We start from the raw sequence: 22316 nt of genomic DNA, 5'->3' as shown, positions 1-22316 counted from the left end.
ATATATTTCTCATTGTTGTGTGCTCATTTGAATTATGTCTTTGCATTATAATATGTACTTTTGTCCTATTTATTGCTAAATTTCTCTTTATTTGACAATAAGAACATCTTATCTTTTTTTGTCATTTTCCTACTGCACATTTGCCCATTTTTTATTTTTAACATTTCTAAACAGCTTTTAGATGTGCCTTATGTAAAGTAAAGAGTTAGATTTTGTTTTTGCTTTGTGAGCAAATTTGGAAATATTATTCTTTTAAACAGGTAACTTAGGAAAATTTATTATGATGATAAATATATATGATCTGAACCGTCATATTAATTTCTGTTCTGTTTGTTGTTTTCATGGCTTTTATTCATTTTTTACATTTTTTCTTTTTTGTGTATGGTTCTTCCGATACTTAGGAAGGTTTGTTGTTACCCTAATAGTTTTAACTTTACACAGTACTCTTAGTTCTCTTTTCTTCATAGAGTATCTATTGATACTCTAAAAAAAATGATAAAAATGCTTTCTTTTTCTTCCCTGATTCTATTTCTTTTGTCTCCAACTACTTGATATTTGCCAATAAAAATGATCTTTTAAGTTTTACCTTATACTTCTAAATATTCTTATGCTTCTGTTATTTGGTTGATCAGCTTTAAATGTTTTCTGTTGATTCTAGTCATTGGAAAATAGGTGATCAGCAAACTTTCTCATCTTCGCCCTTCCCATTCTAATTTTGTTAGTTGTACCATTTCTCCATAATCAGAGCAAATAGCGTTTACATTTTGTCTGTCACTCCAATCCTCATATTTTTTTAAGTCTTAGTTTTATGATTAAATATATCCCAAACTCTCCAATAGTCCTTTTGCTAGTTTCCTCAGGTATGTGATATTTAATTCATTAAAGTTAATCATTTAGCAAGTTCCTCAGGAAAAGCACATGGGAACAATATTCCCTGAGTTCTTACAATTTCAAAATTGTGACCTTTAATCTTGGAGGATGATTTGACTGGATGTAAAGTCCTTGCCTCCCAGTTTTCTTTACATGAATCTCTTGTAAATGTTGCTCTGTTGTTTTCTGGAGTTGAATGTACAAATCTGAATTTTTTGCTCTAACCATTCTTTTCTTAATCTCTACAATCCAGCTATATTACTGAAATTTTTCTCAGTGTTGACCATTATGGGTCAATTTGTATGGATTCAAGTCTTTTTTCCTCAGGTTTTGTGACTTTACATTCTTAATTTTTAAATTTTTGGGATAATTTTTAGTCACAGCATTCAACTTTTCCATTGCAACACTTTTTGTTGTTGAGTGTATTGTATGTTGGTAAATTCTTAAAAATTTGTTTTCCTTTTGTTTTTTTCGTGGGTGGGCCATTTTAAAAATGTATTCTTTTATTTACTTAAAAATATAGTACAATTCATTCTTTTGTGTGTATAGTTCCATGAATTTAGACAAATGCATATAGTCATGTTACTACCACGAGAATCGGAACAGCTCCATCACACCCAGGATTCTCCTGGGCTGGTTTTTAGATGGCATCCTTTTATTAATTCTGTGTCAAATCCTTTTTTTTTTTTTTAATTACTTATCACTGAATGAGTTGGATTTCTTGCATCTGTTATTTACAGGGTCCTTCTGCTGAGGGTTGGGGAGGAGGTGCCGGGCAGTCCTGAGGTCCCTCCTTCACCACTGACACAGACTCAGACTGCTTCCTGTTGAAATGGCTGCTCCGTGGCCATCTTATTCTCTGCATTTCTTTGCTGCCTTTCTTCCTCTGTGGTATATTGCTAACTCTGCTGGTCCTGGGCAACTCTCACATATTTTTTGGAGTCTGTGGGAAATACGTCTTCTAGTTTTGCTAGAAATGGAGATCATGGGGTTTTTGTTCTTCTCATAAAATGTGTAGCATTTGTATGTTATCTAGGAGAAGAGAGAAGGCCCTGTCTCACACGGCTGTGTCCTCACCGGAAGTTCTTCCCCGACTCCCCTCCTCCCTGCCTCTTTCACTCCTCTTCCTTGGCTCACACTTGAAGCATGGCAAACCCCTCAGGCTGCTAACCTCTCTTATTCATACATCAGTTCCTTAAAGCCCGTATGAATACTTCCTATTATATCTTAGACGTCTTTGTCATTTCCTAAACATATAACTTCAAAATTAGTCCACTTTTTCCTGTTATTCTGTTGGCTCGGAATGCCCTTTCTTTCTTTCCCTGACTAGTATACCCTTGCTTATACTTTGAGACCTAAAAAAGTATACTGCCTCCTTTAGGAACCCTTCCTAGACACCCTCAAAAGAGGAAGCAGCTGTGCTCCCACAATACATTGCCCCATTTTGAGTGAACTTATCTTGCTGTTTTCAGTATTTATATACCTTCTTGTCAGGTGAATAAGTATCCTCTGCATTTACACATTAATCTGTCCATACAGAACTTTCAAATGCTGCGTTTCTAGAACCTCACTTATAGCTCTCCTATGATGGTCAGCCCATACTTTCATTTGGTCTTAGTTGATTTTCTACTGGTTAACTGAAGGTACAATATTCTGGGTCATCTAGGTTTTCTTATCTAGCTTTTGTTCTTAATTTCAAAGCAATTTCCCCACTCTTAGGATGTAACTGAATCTCCTCTAGAATTGGAGTGTTCATAAATTTTGAAGAAGCCCAGTAAGCATTAATGGAAGTTCTTTTCCATTCCAGGTGATGCAACGGTGACAATAGCTCACAGATACACTCCCAAAGAACAACTGAAGATCCATACTCAGCTGGCAGATGTTATCATAGTCGCTGCCGGTGAGTCTTTAGTGGCTGTTATTTGGTGGAATGTCCTCAGCAGAGTAATTCCTGCCCTAATTGCTGACATGTCTGTAAAAACAGCTTCTTGGGAGAGTTAGGCGTATGTGTGACTAACTTCCATCGACTGGATCCTGTCTCTTGGCAATTATTATATTGGCTTGTTGTGCCTACCTTAACATTTGTCACTTCATTATGGAAAACCCAAATAGCCTTTGGAATGACAGATTAAGCCCAAGAACAAACATGCACATTGCCAGTTCCTTCACAGACATGGTTGATTCTAAACCTGAATGACTTACGGGGAAATTTGTAGGAAATGCTCTTGAAAAGATAGCCAGGGCTAGCTCATGTAGGACCTTGGTAAGGACTTTGATATAAGCCAAGGACAGCTGAGAGCAGGAGATTGATGTGGCCTGGCTTACAGTTTTAAAAGAGTGCTTAAACTACGTCAGAGAGCGCGGACTCGAGAGGGGCGAGAGGAGGAACAGAGAAGAGGTATTGGGTTTTCATTTACGGAATCTAGGATTTTTCCTAATTTGTTTTATATTCGAAATACAAAATAATTCTACCCTTTACTTCTCCCTTTACTCTTGCCATGTAATATTTCTACACTGCAGACAATTCTGACTCTTCTTGCTTTATCCAAGGCTTGAATGAGAGCCCTTTTCATTTTGTTTATCAATTAGATGTTATTGGTAATTTCTAGACTTTACATTTGAATTGCTGGGTGGTTACAAACTATAAAGGGAGAGTAGAAGTTCCAGAAGAAATTGAGCTTGATGAAGAGGATAATGATAGTTTAACTTTGTTTAGTTTACTTTCTTGTTCTGATATAGGCCCTTCTTGGTACTCAGAATATATATGGGATGACTCCAGGAAGAGTAATTTGCCTCCTGATAGAGTAAAAATACAAATATACCCTTTTCCAGAAGTCCCCAGTAAGCTGGTACAAGTAACCACATTTCCAGTTTTTCTGAGAAGTTATATTCAGATGATATTAAATGCAAGTTTTTGAACGGGATTGACAGAAGGAAGACAGGCATGTTTAGAGAAGCAATAAACTTTTTCAGACCCTGGATAACAGTAAGTGAAATACTGCTGCAGCAACTGGTATATTTGCAGAAGACAAATATTAAACTGGCTTCTTTTTAGAGACACTTGGATTCACATACGGAGTCAGAATTTGGTGAGTAGAGAGGTGTTTTTGATCCTCTTTGTTCATCTCAAACTTTAGACAGAATGAAATTTACATTATCTTTAAAAGGTGCTACTTGACTCTAATGTTAACAGCTTGTAAAGAATATTTCTCCGCCGATCTTAGTTTCTATTTCTCAGTTATAATACTGAAAAACTATTATCTTCTAGTGAGATAAAAATCCCTCACTGTGCATTCATGCTTATGTTTTTCTTGTCGTGGGAAATCGCAGATAGGGGATCCTCTTTCAAGAACCACTGACATTCTCCTGTGATTAAAGCGAGCTTTCTGTCACAGCCATTATAGCCACCGCTGTCATCATCCTTCCGTGTCTCCTGTAGGCTCACTGTATGTAAAGGCCTAAATCAGCACAGAGTACGAGGTGGTAAAAAATAAGACGGGAAAAGAAAAAGGAAAACGAAGGTAGGGAAGGGAAAGGAAGGACCAAGCTGTATGAAATTAACAGAATAGGAGCCAGGAGGTACTCAGGCCAGTTAGGTGCAGAGCCAGTACTGAGGTTCTGTCTGGCAGCCATCCCAGTCAGGGCATCCTGTCACCACCAGAGGGCGCCAGGCAGGTGGCCGCTGTTGCAGACAGCCATACTCCATCCACACTCCGATGGAGTTTACCACACTCCATCCCGGTCCTGGCTGCAGGACATTTTGAATGACGGTAGTATGAACAAGCCTTGTGCCCTGCCTTGTATTCCAGCCCTGATGCCTGTAACTAGACACAAAGGTATGCCGAATGCTGGAAGACAGCCCGGTAGATGACCCTGCAGTGGTCCTGAAGAAATAAGTAAATATTTGGATAATGAGAAATTTGGGGGAAGAAAATTGAGAGTTTATAAGAAATAACTAAGGGTTGCTCATTTCCATGTCCTTACTAATCACCTAGAGAATTTAAGGATAAAATATGTCGATATCGGTAAATAACAGTGAAATTATGAAGAATGCATAAATTAACATAAAAAAGAAATTCCATATCACCAGACCATAGGGCTGAAATCTTACTAAAATGAACCACATCTTGCATTCTGTGTGGGAAATAAACAAATACAATTAGCAGTGGGTATTAAAGAAGGAGATAGTGATCTAATGGCAGAGGTAGCTGGAACAGGGAGGGTTGGATCCTTGGCATAACTAGAATGTCAGCATATATGGAAGCAGTCCCATCAAGGAGTCAAGAAGAGTAGAAGGAGGAGTGGTGCGTGATGTATCAGAAAGATCGATAATGTCTGAGGGATGACAATGACGAATGTAGTGATGAAATCCCGGAATGGGCTTGCAGAAGGAAAAAGTAAAAAAAGAAATCATTGTGTGAAGATCCTGAGGCATGAATAAAATTAGCTTGTTAGTATTCATCTCACCCCTCCAGTTTCTCAAATTCCCATGGTCCTATCCGTCCAGGTTTAACTCTGTATCGCTTCTTTTTTGAAACATCTCCCTGCACATTCAGGATTTAGATTAATTTAGAAGCTCAAATCTGAAAATCCGATCCTGTCAAACCACGCATTTAGAAATAAGAAACTTCAAGCCTCTCCTCAAAACTGCTCTCTGAGTTCACAGAGAGAATTAATGTGTTTCTGGGGCGCTTTACTGTACCGTAGTTATGGCCCTTAACATCTGTTTATGGTTGTCCGTCACCTTCACTAGACTGCTGCAGGGACGGGATTGGTTTTTTGTGTGTGTGCGAGTTTTTTTTTGACGTGGTATGTAAGTGCTTCAAAGAATATCCGACACATAGTGAGTACTCAATTAATGTGTGTTGTATTCATTTTGAAATTACCACTGGAGCAAGGACTTCAAATTGATACAAATTTAGCTGATGAATTTTTAAGCATATAATTTTATAAAGATGGAATCGTTCTAGTTATTGGTTGATTCACATAGTGGTAGTATTTTTTGGTAACTACTAAACATTCCTAGATTGTCATTGTAAAAGTAAGTTGAAAAAGTCATAAAGGTGAAAGATTTGTTCATACAAGAGCAGTTTGTATCATTAAGTGGATGATTGAACTGATTTGATTTGAAATAACAAGGTTAGGAAATTCTGAGCAGGGTGACGAAAGAGCCTGTACAGACATCTAAAATATAGTAAGACTATTGAAGAGTTGAATTGAAAGCAGTGGTTTAAGGGAAGGCTGCGTCGGCTGCGTGTGAGACTGGTGATAAAGAAGGGAGAGCTAGCCAGAGTAGGGCACCAGTGCTAACGATGTGGGGGAGCGAGGTTCTTGTCCCACGGAGTCGAAGAATGACTCCCACGGAGAAAGGAGAGTGAGTAAGGTGACAGAGTTTTATTAAGCAAGGATACAGAAAAGGCTGTCTGCAGTGAGAGGGGTCCTGACAGGGTTGCCACTGAGGGCTTTTAGGGACGGTCTCTTATAGAAAGCTAACCAGGGAACTTAAATCTGTTTGACATCTCTATTGATAGCGCCATTGAGTAAGGACTAGTGATAACACTTTCAACGGCTTACTTCCTTTTTAGGGTCGGGTAATTCTTGGTTTGTCACAAGTAGCTATTATATATAACAAACCCCCACCTCTGACACTTAGGGCAGGGGTCTGGTTTGTTCCCTTATCTCTGGTTTCCTTTCATCTCCTGCATTTTTGAATTTTGTGAGCCTGATCCCGTGGCCCCCTACCTATCTCTCCCTGCCTAGCCCCGGCTGTCCCGTACTCACTACGAGTGTAAGAAGACCCTTTGATTCACTTCTATCTCATGTTTCCAGGACACTGGGGGAAATCCTAAGTCTGTAAAAGTTCTAGGAATCTTCATTATTCAAGCAGGATCGGCAGGTTTTTTCCAGACACTGTCTGAAAGACCCTCTGCCAGTATGAGTAAACTGTGGAACTAGCTTCATTCAGAAGATGAGCTGCTGAGTCAATGCCACTTGCATATTAACCTGTGGATACAGAGTGTCATAGTTGGTGAAAGCTGGCATTCTGTCCACTAAGCCATCCCCTGCAGCAGGATGAATGAACCTTTACAGTCGTAACTCTAGCGTCTCTATTGCAACACTTTTAATGATAGACACTGTAATATAAAACAGGATAAATAGGCAATTCAGTAGAGTAATTTGGAGGATTCATACTTACTCGTCATAAAATAAAGGTGACCAACCAACTTCTTTTCACGACTTCTCCCATCATATCATCAACTTTTGGGTACACTCCCATCAAACATCACCATAGGTTCTCAATAGAGTTTTCCTTCTGGTAGATTTCCTCTTCCTTAGAGTAGAATGCCAGGACACTGAGAAATTCCCAGGGGTGGGGCCTGGAAATCGTCTGTTCCACCATCCACAGCTCATGCAACTCGGGAGTGGAACTTACTCCCTTACAGCCCTGGGTGCTTCCCAAGTGGATGCCAGCACATTTCATGGTTTCACGAATGCTATTGTTCTTTGCATATCCTATTTCTTATTTTTCATCTTGCCCCTTTGGCCTCTGATTCTCCACTTAGAAGTTCTTCCTGCCCTCCTAAGTGTGTCATTTGTCTCCATTTTATCAGTTATAGAGTAGTGTAAATGCATAGGCCTTGCTAGAGTAAGAATCCCAGAATTTAAATTCCAAGTCTGCCACTCGCTAATTGTGTAACCTTGGTCAAATCATCCCGTTTCTGAGCCTCAGTCTTTTTGATGTGAAGAGTAATAATCTCTAACATAGTATTGTTAAGCCAGCCAATCTAGGCAAAGAACATGGCACAGTGCCTAGCATATTGCAAATACTCAATAAATGGTATATGCTAATATGTTATATGTTAGTCCTTAGGCCATTGCACCTGAATTTAAACAAAAATTTAGAAACAATAAACCAGTTGATTATTAACCTACATCTTCGATGTAACTAAAGGAATATACTTTGGGACACTTTTCTACTAACATAGTATCAAAGTTGACTGGTCATCATAAACATAAATAAATAAATAAAGGACATGACTTACAGATAAGAGACCACCTTCATAAAAGCTTTATTTATTTATTTTAAAGATTTTATTTATTTATTTGACAGAGAGAGAGACAGCCACCGAGAGAGGGAACACAGGCACGGGGAGTGGCAGAGGAAGAGGCAGGCTCCCAGCGGAGGAGCCCGATTCGGGGCTCGATCCCAGAACGCTGGGATCATGCCCTGAGCTGAAGGCAGACGCTTAATGAATGAGCCACCCAGGCGCCCCAGAAAGCTTTATTTTAACTTAAGATTTGTGGCTTCTCAGGATGACACCCGCTTTTGCTCATAGCTGTGTATTCTGTTGTCCCTGGATGAGTCCCTGGTTGCCTCTCTCTCTTTTGAAGCAATCTGACTTTGTGAAGGGCAGGGAAGGGAGAGGTACTTAGGTGAAGGGGTTTGTTCTCACAACCCTCATTCTCCCTCTCCCTCTCTCTACCTCCTCCCCCTCCCCCAGTGTAGCCCGCACAATCCATCCCCAGAGCCTCCCCGATCCATAACAAATAGGCTTCATCCGTGTATGAGAAGGTGCTTACCTGTTGATTATTCTCCTGACTATCCCTACCGTAAAAACCTGGCAGACATGCACAATAAGCCAGCCAGAGCCAACGGCAGTTAACAGTTTGATGCTGGGCCTTCCACTAGTTTATAATTACATGTAAATAGACATATATACACATTTCTTTTCACCCTGCACGGACTCTTTGCGTTTTATGGCTCCACACTGTGTACCTTTCCTCATAAAATGCATTCTTCTAAAGCGTGGTTTCTACTGACTTCGTAGTATTCTGTGCTGTAGATATAATTTATTTATTCAGTTCTTGATGGTTGGACATTTAGGTTGTTCCCAGTTTTTAACTATTATAAACATTGCAGTAAACAACTGTGGACATCTTTGTAAACACCCATGATTATTTACACAAGGAACCCATAATATTTATTAGATTGGTCTTTAGTTCTTTATTTGCTGATGAAAGATTACTTATATTCTCAGAAACAAAACTGATATTTAAAGCTTTGTGCTTAACACATGTCGGGCTCCCTGCTTGTCAGTCTGCTTCTCCCTCGGCCCCTCCCCCCACTTGTTCTCTCTCCCTCTCTCTCTCTGTCTCTCAAATAAATAAAATCTTAAGAAAAAAAAAAAAAAGACTCTCTTTCCCCCTCCCTCTGGTCCTCCCTCCTCCCTCGGAATGAATAAAATCTTTAAAAAAATGTAAAAAGTAAGGAGGATCTGGGTGTAAATTGAGTGTTAATCTTAAAAATCACATTTAATTCTCTAGGCTGCATTTTCCACTATTGTAAAAAGGCACAGGCTGCTGTAAGAATTAAGAGCCTAGCACCTAACTGGTATGAAATAAACGTAGTTTCCCTTCCCTTCAGTCTGACATCGTATTGTGACCCTCTGACTAAAATTACAATATGTTTTAAATGAAAATATATGAAAATTTGTCATCTAGCACCAAAAGGCTTATTCAAGTTGCCAATAATTGGGTATGTAGACTGTAAAATGTGTGTACGAACTTGTACATTTTCCCTTGATCCGTGTTAACCTCAAATAAGCAAAAACATCCCCCCCCCAAATTGAGCACCTAAGAAGCATCCCAGAGCTTTATTTCTTTTCCTTAACTTGTTATATATATATATTTTTTCCTTTACTTGTTATGATTGCATGGACTTGTGAAAAAGGGGTTCCAATCTTTTTGTCACCAAGTGTTTTTACTTGATATCATTATGTGGGAAGCAGAGACTGATTTTTTTCTTTGGAGTGTCTTCTCTTTGCACATATATCTACTTCCTTTCTTAAGTAGAGCAAGTGTTCAACAGCAGTATCCAAGAGAACTTCAGTAAAGAGCAATTAGATCAAAGATCTCTCTTTTTATGGGGAAATATAGATTTCCTTTGAAATATATTTTAAATTGTTTAATGATATGTTAATTATGGCTAATTCTACTTGGTTGCATATGTGTGTATCACAGGGAGGAAGAGCCCTTTCAAGATTATGTCTCTAGCCATTGGTATTATCTTTGCGATGTTTTTATGGCTAGGTCTTTAAAATTTTACATGACAAAATATTAAAAATGCACATAAAAGTGAGCCAAAGAATAATGTCACCACCTATACACACCTACCAGCCAGATTTGTCAAATCTGAATATCATTATAGATGTTTTTAATTTCTACATGCTGATATCTCTGCAAACTTGTTTTGTTCTGATTAACATTGAGTTTTAGAGATTTGTTTACGTAGACCCACGTAGCACTAGCTGTATGATACTCTGCTGACTGAATGTCCATGTTCTGTTGATAGATGCACATGTCATTTCTCATTTACTGCTATTATAAGCGGTGCTGTAGTGTGAGTGATATTTCACCAGATATTAATTTTGCCACTACTTATAGTAGGCCCTACATCAGGTGCTGGAAAACAAAGATATGTAAAATATAGTTCCAGCTCTTGAGAAGTTCAGAGTCTAACAGAGAAGAAGATGAGGTACAAACCAATTAGTGTAATATGGTTCACTAATAGTGTTAGAGGTGCGTGTATGTGTTTGGCTATCTATCCATCATCTAGAAAAAGGGAAATTGAAAGAGAGACAGAGAGACAGAAACCAAGAAGGACGAAGACAGAGAAAGAGAAACAGAGACAGAGACCAAGAGAGAGGGAGACTGAGACCAAGAGAGATATATAGAGAGAGACCAAGAAGGATGGAGACACACCCAGGGGGAGAGAGAGAGGCAGAAAGAGACGGAGACCAAGAGAGACAGAGAGCGAGCACCATGAAGGAGGGATGACCATGTCATTGCCTCTGAAGATGAAATGGCAGACTTGGGTCCCAACCCACAGAAGGAGCAGAGAGTCACTGGGCAGAATCCAAGGGAAGGGGACTTCCAGCAGCTTCTAGCTGTAAAACACTATGCATGTATCAAAGAAAATATTAGACACCTGTCAAAGTGATTGATGCCGTCTGTGGGTGGTGAATGATGAAGCTGAATCTTTAGGAAAGGCCAGACAGCAGAAGAAATGAAGAGATTTGGATTTTATCCTGCAGGCCAGGGGCAACTTTTAAATAGTTTACAAGCATTGGAATAACATATCATGTTTAAATTCTAGAAGGGCTACTCTGGCAGCCTCTGGGCAGGGATGAGGCTGGAAGCAGGCCTGACATGGCACTAAATACAGGGGGAGCTGAAAGTGAGATGGAGAAACAGAAAGTAGACTGGAAAGACTTTCTGGCTTTGCATCCTGGGTGTGTGGTGAGCACGGACAAGGAAGAGCTCATAGAAAGGAAGCAGGTGTGGGAGGAGTCGAAGATGGGTGGGTACAAATTCTGAAGTGTAACAAAATAATAAAAGAGGAGAAGCGGAATGGAAAAACAGGACCTACATGATACATGTGATGGGTATGGAATAGTGAGAATTACAGGGACAGCATCGAGGGGACAACGTTGAAGTGACTCCCACGGCACTGCGACCTCCAGCAGCCAGGACCGTGTCTTATTTAGCTGTGTATTTTAGTAAGAACGTGGCACTGGGGACTAGAACACTCACTGCTGAATGAGTATGCGTCCTTCCTCGGAACACAGGTGCTTATCTTGGTTTCAAGCTTCTTTCCTAGAAGTTGAGGAGAGCCTTTATAGAAGCAGATGATCTCTTTCACGTCCATTCAGCCTTAGACTCTCCTCCATACCTTGTTTGGGGCTGTTCCACTTCATGAAGGTTTAATATAGCATTGCGTCAACATCATTGACTCAGAGCTTGCACCTGCAGGGTTCGGAGGGAAGGCAGGGAGGCGGCAGAGAAACACTGAAGAAACGATGACTGTCTTCAGGGAAAGAACAAGAAAATAGCCTAGCTCTCCTTTCTAGTGTGGGTAAGAAGGTGAGCCATCCTTTGGTGAAGTCATCATGCCTGCGGTGGACTCACAGAGTGCGGTGCTGTGGGATGTCTCTCCCAAATGTGTGTTGACTGGCAGGAAGTGAAATGATTTCCTTAGATCTGTAGCCAGTCATTATTAGTTGTGGCTTTGCAATAACATCCCCTCATCTCATGAAACTCCAGGAAAATTGAAAATTAAAAAAAAAAAATCCAGGGATCAAAATGTCCCATATCAACACTTGTGTAATAGTCTGCACAGAGGCGGTGTTTGAAATGCGCGGTGGAGACTCTGACTGTGCACCTGGCTACCTGCTTTAGGTGTGGCTCTGGCTGTGAAGGGGAGCGACGAGAAGTAAGGAACCAGTGTGTCGGTACAGATCTCCTCGGGCAGCTTTCTATGAAAGTCCTTTCTTTTTACCCCTTCATGTAGCCAGAGAAAGGGTTCTGGCTCTTCATCTTACGCCTAAGTGCATTTCCCCCAAATGGATTCCTGATTTGGCTAATTAATAATTGCTTATTTTAGAATGACTTACCTTTGTTACAAAACCCGAGGATTAATGAGTACTCTGCATGAATGTGGGCTTTATGACTGTGGTTGGAACAAATTCAAATAAGTCATAGTTCTTCTCTGAGTGTAGATTGCAGGCAATTCAATCTTAGTAGCCTAATATGTGCCCTTTAAATTGAGATAGTGATCAATATCAGGGATCAGATATTTCACTGCAAAAAAAGGCAGGTGCATTTCAGTAATCTTTCTATTGAGTTTCTATTGTGTTTCATAATTCACACTTACGCTTATTTTTAAAATAACCAGGATGATTCCTTTTCTTTAGAAAATACACACACATACATGCACACACATACATGCACACACACACACACACACAACAAAGGATATATTATTTTTTAAAAAAGACTTTACTTTTTTATTTGACAGAGAGGGAGAGAGAGAGAGGGAGGAAAGGAGAGAGAGCACAAGCAAGGGAGAGGCAGACTCCCCACTGAGCAGGGATCCCGACACGGCTGGATCCCAGGACCCTGGGATCATGACCTGAGCCGAAGGCAGACGTTTAACTGACTGAGCCACCCAGGTGCCCCCAAAGGATACATTATAATATACATTCTTCTCAGGGTAGTTGGTCAGGATATGTGTGATAAAATAACGTGGCATACCACGTCAGAATGATTGAGAATTGCTTCTGGTATACTAACAGTTCTTTTAGGTCACTAAGATATCACCCCAAATTTACTTTATTTGAATAAAAAACTATTTGAAGGAGTTTCCCCTTCTATGATAAATTTTCCGACTTTTTAGTGGAAGCTCTGTGAAGGAGTACTGGATGGCTTGGAAAGAACTCAGAAAATGGCATTAGTTTACCATGAGGACTAGATTAGATAGTAAACTGGAGTAAATTTCTTCAAATACAAGTAAATACATTTACGAACTTGTTTTGAATATAAGCTTGTGAACAGACATTATCTCAATTCCCAAAATACTGCATGTAGGAATTTATCCTGAAGAGAATTGTAGGGGCACCTGGGTGGTTCAGTTGGTTAAGGATCTGACTTGGGCTCACATCATGATCCCAGGGTTCTGGGATTGGAGCCCCCACATCAGGCTTCCTGCTCAGTGGGGTGTCTGCTTCTCCCTCTCCCTTTCCCTCTGTCCCTCTCCCCACTCATGTGCACACACTCTCTCTCTCAAATAAATAAATAAATAAAATCTTTAGGAAAAAAAGAATTGCAAGGAGGTTTACAGAGACGATATTCAAAGATATCCATCACTGATTCTTTGCAAAAAGGTGGGAACAGCCTGAACACCCAGCAACATGGGGACATTTACTGTGAACAATGGTGTAGTTCTAAAACGGAATTCTTATGGCCAGTTGTGTTTGAAAATAGTCATATTAGGTTGCGTCTCTGTTGGATATCCAAATAGGAACACACACACACACACACACACACACACACACACACAGACAAACAGAAAAACAAAGAGGGAAGAAAAAATACAACTTGAGAGGAGTAGTTACTTCTGGCTAATGGGTAATAGATGATAGATAAATGTTGATTCCTTCTTCATCTTCCTCTGAATTCTCCAAGTAAATTCTCAAGAGATATTGATTTTATAATTATGAAACGAAACAAAAAATATTAAGATGACTCATTCCCTGTTCCTGGCAAGATTTGCCTGCTGTCCATTTGTCTTCTGAGGTTGTTGACCTTTTACTACGGAGGAGGAGCGAAGGAGCGTGGGAGAGGTTTACTAAACGGAGATGGCTCAGCTCCTACCAGGCGCTACATATACTAATTATTTTTTTTTTTTTAAAGATTTTTAAAATTTATTTATGTGACAGAGAGACAGCCAGCGAGGGAGGGAACACAGCAGGGGGAGTGGGAGAGGAAGAAGCAGACTCATAACGGAGGAGCCCGATGTGGGACTCGATCCTGGAACGCCGGGATCACGCCCTGAGCCGAAGGCCGAAGGCAGACGCTCAACAACTGCGCCACCCAGGCGCCCCTACATATACTAATTAAATGGCTTTTCTTGGGAGAAAAGAAGGAATGAAAAGAGATGTGACTGGATGAATTGTATGGGGTGTAAATTACATCTCAGTAAAACCTATTTTAAAAAGAAAGATGGGAAACAGGAAGACCTAGGGATGCCGAAACTGAGGGTAATTGTGGCTTTTGAGTTCATTTTGAAAAATAGAAAGAAGTCCTCTAGATTTCAGTTAGCACCAAGAGGACGGAGTGGGGCAAGAATATGAGAGAAAGAGATAGGAAAGGGAAATTTCTCCCTGCTCTCCTTTGAGTTCCTGGCCTCCACCTTTGCCGGTTTATCTGGAACATTCCTTGTTGCTGAAGCTCTTCTTGCCTCACGCCCCAGGGGCTGCACATGTGTCCTTAATGCCCCCTTCTGCTACAGGCAGCTGAGGGCAAATCCAGATTTGAATTGTGGCAAGCTTTGTAAGAAATAGGAGCACATTCATTTTTTTTTTTGTCCTTACGTAAATATTTTAAACATTAGGAAAACCTATTTAATTTCAAATTTGTCTGATTTATCTCCAGCGCTAGCCAGTTCTTGATGTCTCTTAAAAAGCATGTACAGGGATATTAGCAAGTTTTTTTTTTTCTATAACATTAAATAATTAACACATTCTCATTTCTGAGTGTGAGATTTTTTTAATGTAGTGATTATCAAACAGATTTAAAATAATCTTTGAATAGAGAGTTTTCGGGATAGGCATTTTTTTTTATTTATTTAAATATTAGTGTTCCTAATATTTATTTTATTACTTTTTTTAAGATTTTATTTTTAAGTCATCTCACCCAACAAATATAACCCAACGTGGGGCTTGAACTTACAACCTCAAGATCAAGAGTCACGAGTTCCACCATCTGAACCAGCCACGTTCCCTAATATTCATAATATTTATCTTAATACTAATAATGACAAATATTTATTAAGCATTTCTGAAACATTATGTTATTTAAATCTCACAGCATCCCTAGGAGGTCAGTAAGGTTACTATCCTTATATAATAGATGCATACAGTTAAGGCTGAAAGTGAATTGATTTGTCCGTGGTCATATAATGAAGGGCTGAACAAGGACTGCGAACCATATCTTACTCTAGAGCCTCCAATCTTGATTTTTTGTTCTGCTTTTGGCTGTTTCTGCCATGATTTTGGGAAGTGGGATGTGCTTTTATCTTGCTTATCGCTTTATCTTACGTGCAAGTGTTATAATGATTGAAAAATCAGGCATCAAGCAGAAGTTTGTTTCTCCAGAAGTTATGTTGGTCACACTCCACATTTTATTAGTAACACTTTTTAATAAACCAAAGGAACATGTTTAAGGAAGACAAAAAACTAGTATGAGTTTAAATTTGCAAAGCTTGCAGAGTTGTGACTACCGTTCTATAACTCTGCCAGTAAACAGCATTTCACATTGATGTATTCAGATAACACAAGAACTTGGCATTGTCCTAAGCTGAGTAGGGTATCACTCTGTCTTTATTCTAGTTCTGCTTGTCTAAAACACAGCCTACCATGTATGTCTTTCTCATAGTGTGTGGCCGTGACGAAGCGCATCCTGTCACACAGTGATGCTGACATTCTTGAGGAATTAATAATCTGTTTTAAAAAAGGCATAATTAATTATCCCTTCATCTTCATTGTTTTTGGTCATAGACCCATAGTTGTTTCTAGCAAAATACGTGTTTCAGTTGGAAAAACTGAAGCTTCTGGGACATTTTTTAATATGACTTTGATGGCCAACGATTTAATTTATAAATCAAATCAAGATTTTTTTTTAGCCTTTTGTTTATTTTTACATATTCATTAACTATTTTCTTATCATCAGATGTGTCTTATCAGGGATTCTGGTCTATAAACTCTAGATGGAAACTAGTTGGTACTCTGCTAACCCTGGAATAATTACATAAAGGAAAGAAAGCTCCCCCCAAACCCTCAAAAAGACAAAAAGATAATGATTCATTAATTATGACACTGGTTTCCCGGAATTAGCTGGCCATAGTCACATAACAGGTAAAATCGGGGCAATTTTAGTTCATTTAAATGTGATCCCTTCAGCCCAATTTGTTTTTTACCTTACAGTAATAGCTAGAGGTATTCATAAATTAAATTGAATTGCTGAAATTGCCAAAAGGAGACTAACAATGACATTTACTTGTGAAAATTAATTATACCTTGGTTTTTTGGGTTTTTTTTTTTTTTTTGGAAAAAGAAGCGGTTTGAAGTGACTGATACAAAAAGATGGACATTTTCGTTACATAGAAAGAAGGTCACTTACAGTAACTTAATGTTAGTAAAACTGTGTATGATGCAAGATTCATACTGTGTTTGAGATCTTAATTAGAAAACTGAGAAGCCAAAGGCAATTGTCATTCATCAAATGCTACTATACGCCAATCACCATGCTCTATGTCTTCCTCTATTTACTTTTACAGCAAACCTAGGCCAAGGGGTAGGAAGTGTTATTGTGTTTATTTTTGTAAATGTGGGATATAATCTTATGATTAGTGTAAGATCACATGATTTATAGTTGTCAAGTTGGAGATCTGTTTGCCTCCAGAGTCCAAGTTCTTTCCAGTGAGTCAGATTGCAAGCTTGTACAGACCAAATAGCAAAGCTGCCTACCCTACGGGGGAACTCCTAATTCCCAATGTAGAGTTGTCCATATCATTGTTTTCCCACGTGAAGAATTACTCAGACCTTACTCAGTCCTGTCGTGCCACACAGAGCAGAATAAAACTGGTACACATCCATGCTTCCCCCTGGGATTTGGGATTTGGAACTCCTGGAATTTCTGTTCACTTCTCTTCGCTCCTTTATCCTTGCTCCTGCGGCCAGGTCAGACACCCCAAGACCTGCAGAGGCACTTAGGGCTGTCTCGAACCTTCTTGGTCCTTCTCTGTAGCCCTGCAGTACCAGCCAAGCCAATTAAATTATAAGGCACAAATGAGAGGAACTACTCAGGGTTCACTGTCCTCTTGGAGGCTCTTTCTTCTGCACTAGCAAGAAAAGAGAAACTTATCTCACAAAGAATACTTCAGATTCATTGGTCAGAATTCTAAGAATTTATCTGTTATCTGAAGATGTCCAATATGCGATTACTGAACTGGATTCAATTGCCTTCTCATATTAACTCCTCTTCACCAAGTACAAATATACAGGACAGAAGCCTTGATGATTCTCCTATTTTCCTATAGGACTCTTTTCCTTTTGTCTTTCTCCCAATTAGATTAATGTGCCACCTCTAAGGATTGACACATCAAGTTGGTCTAAAGCTACACTCTACCTCCCTCCCTTTCTCAACCCCACACCTTTGTTGAGCACCTGGTAGTGTCGGGAACTGTGTTAAGTGCTGGTTGTACAATGAGACTTAGTTTTGACCCTCATGGAGCTTATGGTCTAAACAGCTATTAAGTAGCAACATGCAAATGTAATGGCAGAATTTGAAAATTGGTGAGGAAGTGCAGGGCCACAGATGCATATAGAGAGAGGGACTTGACCTCCTATCAGGATTGGTGGGGCCCCAGAAGACCCCCCAGAGGAAGTGGTGGTTTGGCTGCCATATGCTTTTCAAGGGTTTGTAAATAATCGGCAAGAAAGACCTTTGCAGTTTTCTTTCCCTTTATGACTTTTAACGAGACACCTTGCATATATCTGGTATATTTTTATGACAGTGCATTTCAGTTTTACAAGTCTGTTCCACACAGTGCATTCGAGTTCCCTGAAGACAGGGGCTCCGCCAGTAATCCTTGAACTTGCAAATGTCAGCGGACTGCCTCCTGACACTCCTGTGAGACCTCGTGGGGAGGGGTCGTGATGGCAGGACACGAACTCTACGAGGAAGTCGAAGCTTTCTCAAACCTACTTTTGTGGATTGTGTTCACTTTTTAAAAATATGCATTGGCCTTTTTGGGTATTTAGTGTTATTTTGTTTGTTTTTAATGAGCATTTTTTTTTTAAACATAAAAACTATTCCTGTGATTTCCCTGCTTTCATCTCAGGCCTCTTCAGAGTTCCATGCTCTGCATATTTTTGGTGTTTCCAAATGAATATGAGTGTGTTGCCCTTATTTTTTGTTTAGTTCTTAGATTGCAAAGCATGTTATAAACAACTAGCAATCCTCCCAAAACAAAGCTGTAGGCAAGGTAACAGCCACGCATTAAATCCCTGAGAGAACAGAGAACTTTCTTCACTCTCTCAGAGTGCCCCTTCTTTCCTGACTTTCGCTTGTACTCTGAGCTCATCTATGGAGGTGGACTCAGTGAGGTTTGGCCTTAATTATTGTTTAATAATATTGTTTTTATGCTTTATGGAGGACCGAAATTAGAAATAACACCATTCAGTTCGTTGATAGGTGTGACAGAACAATCTTCTTGTTACTATTTGTTCCAACGGTTGTTATGTGATTATATGTTCAAGGCCACTCCTTATTTGTGGGGGGTGAGGTCTCAAGTGAAGAGTGAGTTCATTCATGATATTTATCACAGTCTTTCCAATCTGCTGGGAAGTGGTACGATCTTTAGACCAGAAAGATGGATGGGTGGGGAGGTCTGTGCCAACTGGTAGAGATAGATCCTTCTATTGGCTTTTGAAGGAAATGAATCAGAGTGCTCAATGGTCTGCTTTTGTCAGTGGGAAGGAAGATACCAAAGCAGAGACTGGTAGTGGGTACAAAAGGCACCCGGGTGCGTTGTGGTAGGTATGTGCTAGCCCTCTGAGTTAGGCTATAGTTTGATTGCAGTCAGACTTAGAATATTGCAGAAGCAATGTTTTCACTATAAGCTTGACAGCTTCCCAGTACTAACTTTTTCTTTTCTCATGAGATCAATGGTGATATTAACAGATATGATTTTTTTTTTATTATATTATGATAGGTGGTAGCATTTGGAACATCTGCATAACTCAGTGAAGAGATGTTTTCCAAATAAGCAATGCATGATGTCACCAAATCCATTCAAAATGCAAGATAGACCAATATTGGACTTTAATATTACAGAATATGGACAGCTTATTGAAATGGCTTCAAATTCCACATTGCAGCTAATCTTTGAGAAATTATTGCTTGTCGAGTTTTTGTGTAGATACAGAGAAAGATAACCACAATTATCTTTAAAGGCTGTTACAACACTTCTTCCTTTTCCAACTACATATGTGTATGCTGCTGGGTGCAGAAGCAGAGATGAGAATCCAACTATCTTCTACTGGCTGAACATTAAAAGATTATCAAAATTATAAAACAGTGCCTCTCTTCCTACTAATTTTTTTGTTTTGTTATTTTAATTTTTTGTATAGTTATTTTAATTAAATTGTTTTTATTTTAACATGTAATAGGTTTTTAATTTTTTTTCCAAAGAATTAAATAGATATTTAAACAATCTATCAGTTTTTATTGTTTATATGATAAAATCAGGGGATATAAGTTGCATAAGCAAAGCTGTTTTGGGTCTTCAATAATTTTTAAGAACGTAAAGTAGTCTTGAAACCAAAACGTTTCTTAAATGACCTATTTGCATAGTAACACTCTTTTTCATTCATGTCTCTACTCAAATGGCATATGTTTAGAGAGGCCTATCTAAAAATAGCAGCCTTTTATTTTTCTTTCTGGCACTTACCATTATCAGACATTGTATTATGTATCTATTCTTTTTATTAGCTATCTTCTCAATGAAAATGTAGGCTCTGTTAAGAAAGAGATTGTTGTCTGTTTGGCCCATTACCTTATTTCCTTCACATAGTGACTATTCAGCGAAGAGTTGGAATAATGAAAATATTTCCTATGTGGATATTTTCCCTGCAGTGCTAAAGCTTTAGAGATTCCATGTGGAATTCTTTTTAATTATGCCTCACACTTTGGCTGTTATTTTTGAGTCTCTCATGGGTTTTCATACCACCCGACACATCCTGTGAGCTTTCACATGGTGTTCCCCAGCACCCTCTCCCCACAACACATTCATATAGGTTTCAGGTTCCATATTTCCTGCCAAGAACAGCTGTCACCGTGGCTGGACACCGTCTCTTCACTACACACCCCATCCTAGGTGTGCTGGAGCCCTCAGGTAGAACTGCATGAAGTCCTATTGCAAAATGGGAAAGAACGCCCCTTCGTGGTATTCTCTCTTAGAGGAGCATAAAACATGCTCTAGAATTTTTAAGGCAAGAGCCCTTGGCGTTGTTTATTTGTGACTTCTCCCTCTCCAGTGACCCTGAATGGACCCCGGGGGGGAATGTGGACCCCAATCTGAGTTAAGAACACTCACATCTATTTAGACTCTCTCTCCCCTAACAATAAATACTATGCTGGTGTAAGCTTGTCACATACACCTGACTTCCTTCTTTAGAGCAGGACCTCAACCTTGGCTACACGTTTGAATCAGTTGAGGAACTTCAAAATACCGGTGCCTAATGTCCCACCCACAGAAGTTCCGAATTAGTTGATCTGGGATGCAGCCTAATCAGTGAGAGTATTCAAGCTTCCCCAATGATTCTAATGTGCAGACCTAGGTGTTGTCCCTCAGAGACTCCTCAGTCCTCCCCACAGGGACTTCTGTCATGCCCATCCCTCCAGATCATGGCATACACCCCGCTGTAATTTTTTCCAAGAATTGAATGTCCCGTAAAACTACACTCTTTCTGATTTCTTCAATGGAGGAATAAGTCTCTCATAAATTCAGGATGTGTCTGAACTGGAATGTGATCAATTGAATGAGAATCAGCCTTTCTCCTCTCCTAAGTGCACAGTGGGAAATAAAATATCTTCTCTATCGTTTGGTGGTTGTACTTAGACTCCTGCTCCATCTCCAGTTGTTGCCCTCAGTTTGCTTCCTAGACTGACAATCTCAAACTCTTTTCAGTTTCCTTAAACCTATGAAGTTACTTGGAAGTCCATATTTATTTGAAGAGTTGGGTTCCATTGTTTAGAACAGCTTTTCTTACCCTTTTCCTTACACATTTCAAGGCCCCCCAGAATCATCAGAAACAAGCCTTCACCACCACAAGCGGGTTAGTTGTGCCGTCTCTGATTGATACCCCACCTCATCCTACATATTTCTACATCACAGGGCCATATTCTGTTATAGTTGTCTGACTCTCTTGTTTGATCATGAACTCCCAAAAAACAGACCATGTATTTTTCTTAATTTTTGGCACTATCCATACCCAGACAGAGCATAATGCATAATAAACCATCAGTAAGTGTCTGTTAGAGGGAAGCACCCTTTAGTGCTGCCAAGTTTACCCTTTGTGGTTTTTCTCTCCCCTCTCTCAAGCCTCATTTCTCAACTAAAAGATGAGGATTAAGGGTAAAAAGTAGGGGGATGTGAAAAAAATTTTATGATATTATCTAAAATAAAGAATAGTTTCTTGAAAAAAAAAAAAAAGTGCCTGTTAAGCAGATGAATGGACAGATGGATAAGTGTATTATATTCTGGGAAAAGTTAGTGAATATTTTATGAAATATTTATATTTGAAGTGTTCTTAGGGGGTCAATATCTGTAACTTTTACTTTACATGTGATGTCCAGTCGCGTGATTTATCTTGGATCGTTCTCCTAGTTGTTGTGTACCTAGTCCTAGAACTAAGAAGTCCTAACTTTAATTCAGTGCCCTTGCTGTTTAGAATTTTCTGTAGGTTTTTTATTGTAGGTTGTGTTGCTTGGCTTCGATTTTGATTGATTAAGAATGGTTTAGGGGCTGCTATGTGAGAAAGCACTTTCCTGAGTGTAAGTCAGATATTTGGGGGGAGTGCTTAAATTCCTAAGCTGTTCAATTACCACAGCTCATGCTCTGCTCTAATGGTTGAAACCATGGCCATTGACATCCCATGGTAAATGCTCAGATAGTCCCTTTGAAATACATGAGATCATTAATACATCACAGCATATGGTTATATGAATTGCATAGTACTTGCGCTTAACCTAGATCAATTTTTAAAGTAACAGTAAGAGTGAAAAACAAGAATGAGAAATAGTATTTTAAATAATGCAGGCCA

General features: G+C 39.4%; 1 protein-coding gene across 4 annotated transcripts in view; it reads left to right on the top strand.

Annotated features, from left to right (window-relative positions):
- The window catches only part of MTHFD2L (methylenetetrahydrofolate dehydrogenase (NADP+ dependent) 2 like), a 107393-nt gene that overhangs the window by 36677 nt on the left and 48400 nt on the right, over window positions 1-22316 (top strand). For 3 of the 4 annotated variants that reach the window (XR_005833463.1, XM_008693332.2, XM_040625179.1), the window contains exon 5: window positions 2678-2770. The exons of the other annotated variant lie outside the window; for it this stretch is intronic. Coding sequence is in view for 2 of the 3 variants with exons in the window: in XM_008693332.2 (XP_008691554.2) it covers window positions 2678-2770 (93 nt within the window). In the remaining variant the exon portion in view is untranslated. The remainder of the gene's footprint in view (window positions 1-2677; window positions 2771-22316) is intronic. 4 annotated transcript variants of the gene reach the window in all.

Source organism: Ursus maritimus, unplaced genomic scaffold (assembly GCF_017311325.1).
Source record: "Ursus maritimus isolate PB19 unplaced genomic scaffold, ASM1731132v1 scaffold_8, whole genome shotgun sequence".
Taxonomy (NCBI): Eukaryota; Metazoa; Chordata; class Mammalia; order Carnivora; family Ursidae; genus Ursus; species Ursus maritimus.
Note: the sequence above shows the minus strand (reverse complement) of the source record. Positions and strands in the feature narration are given on the sequence as shown.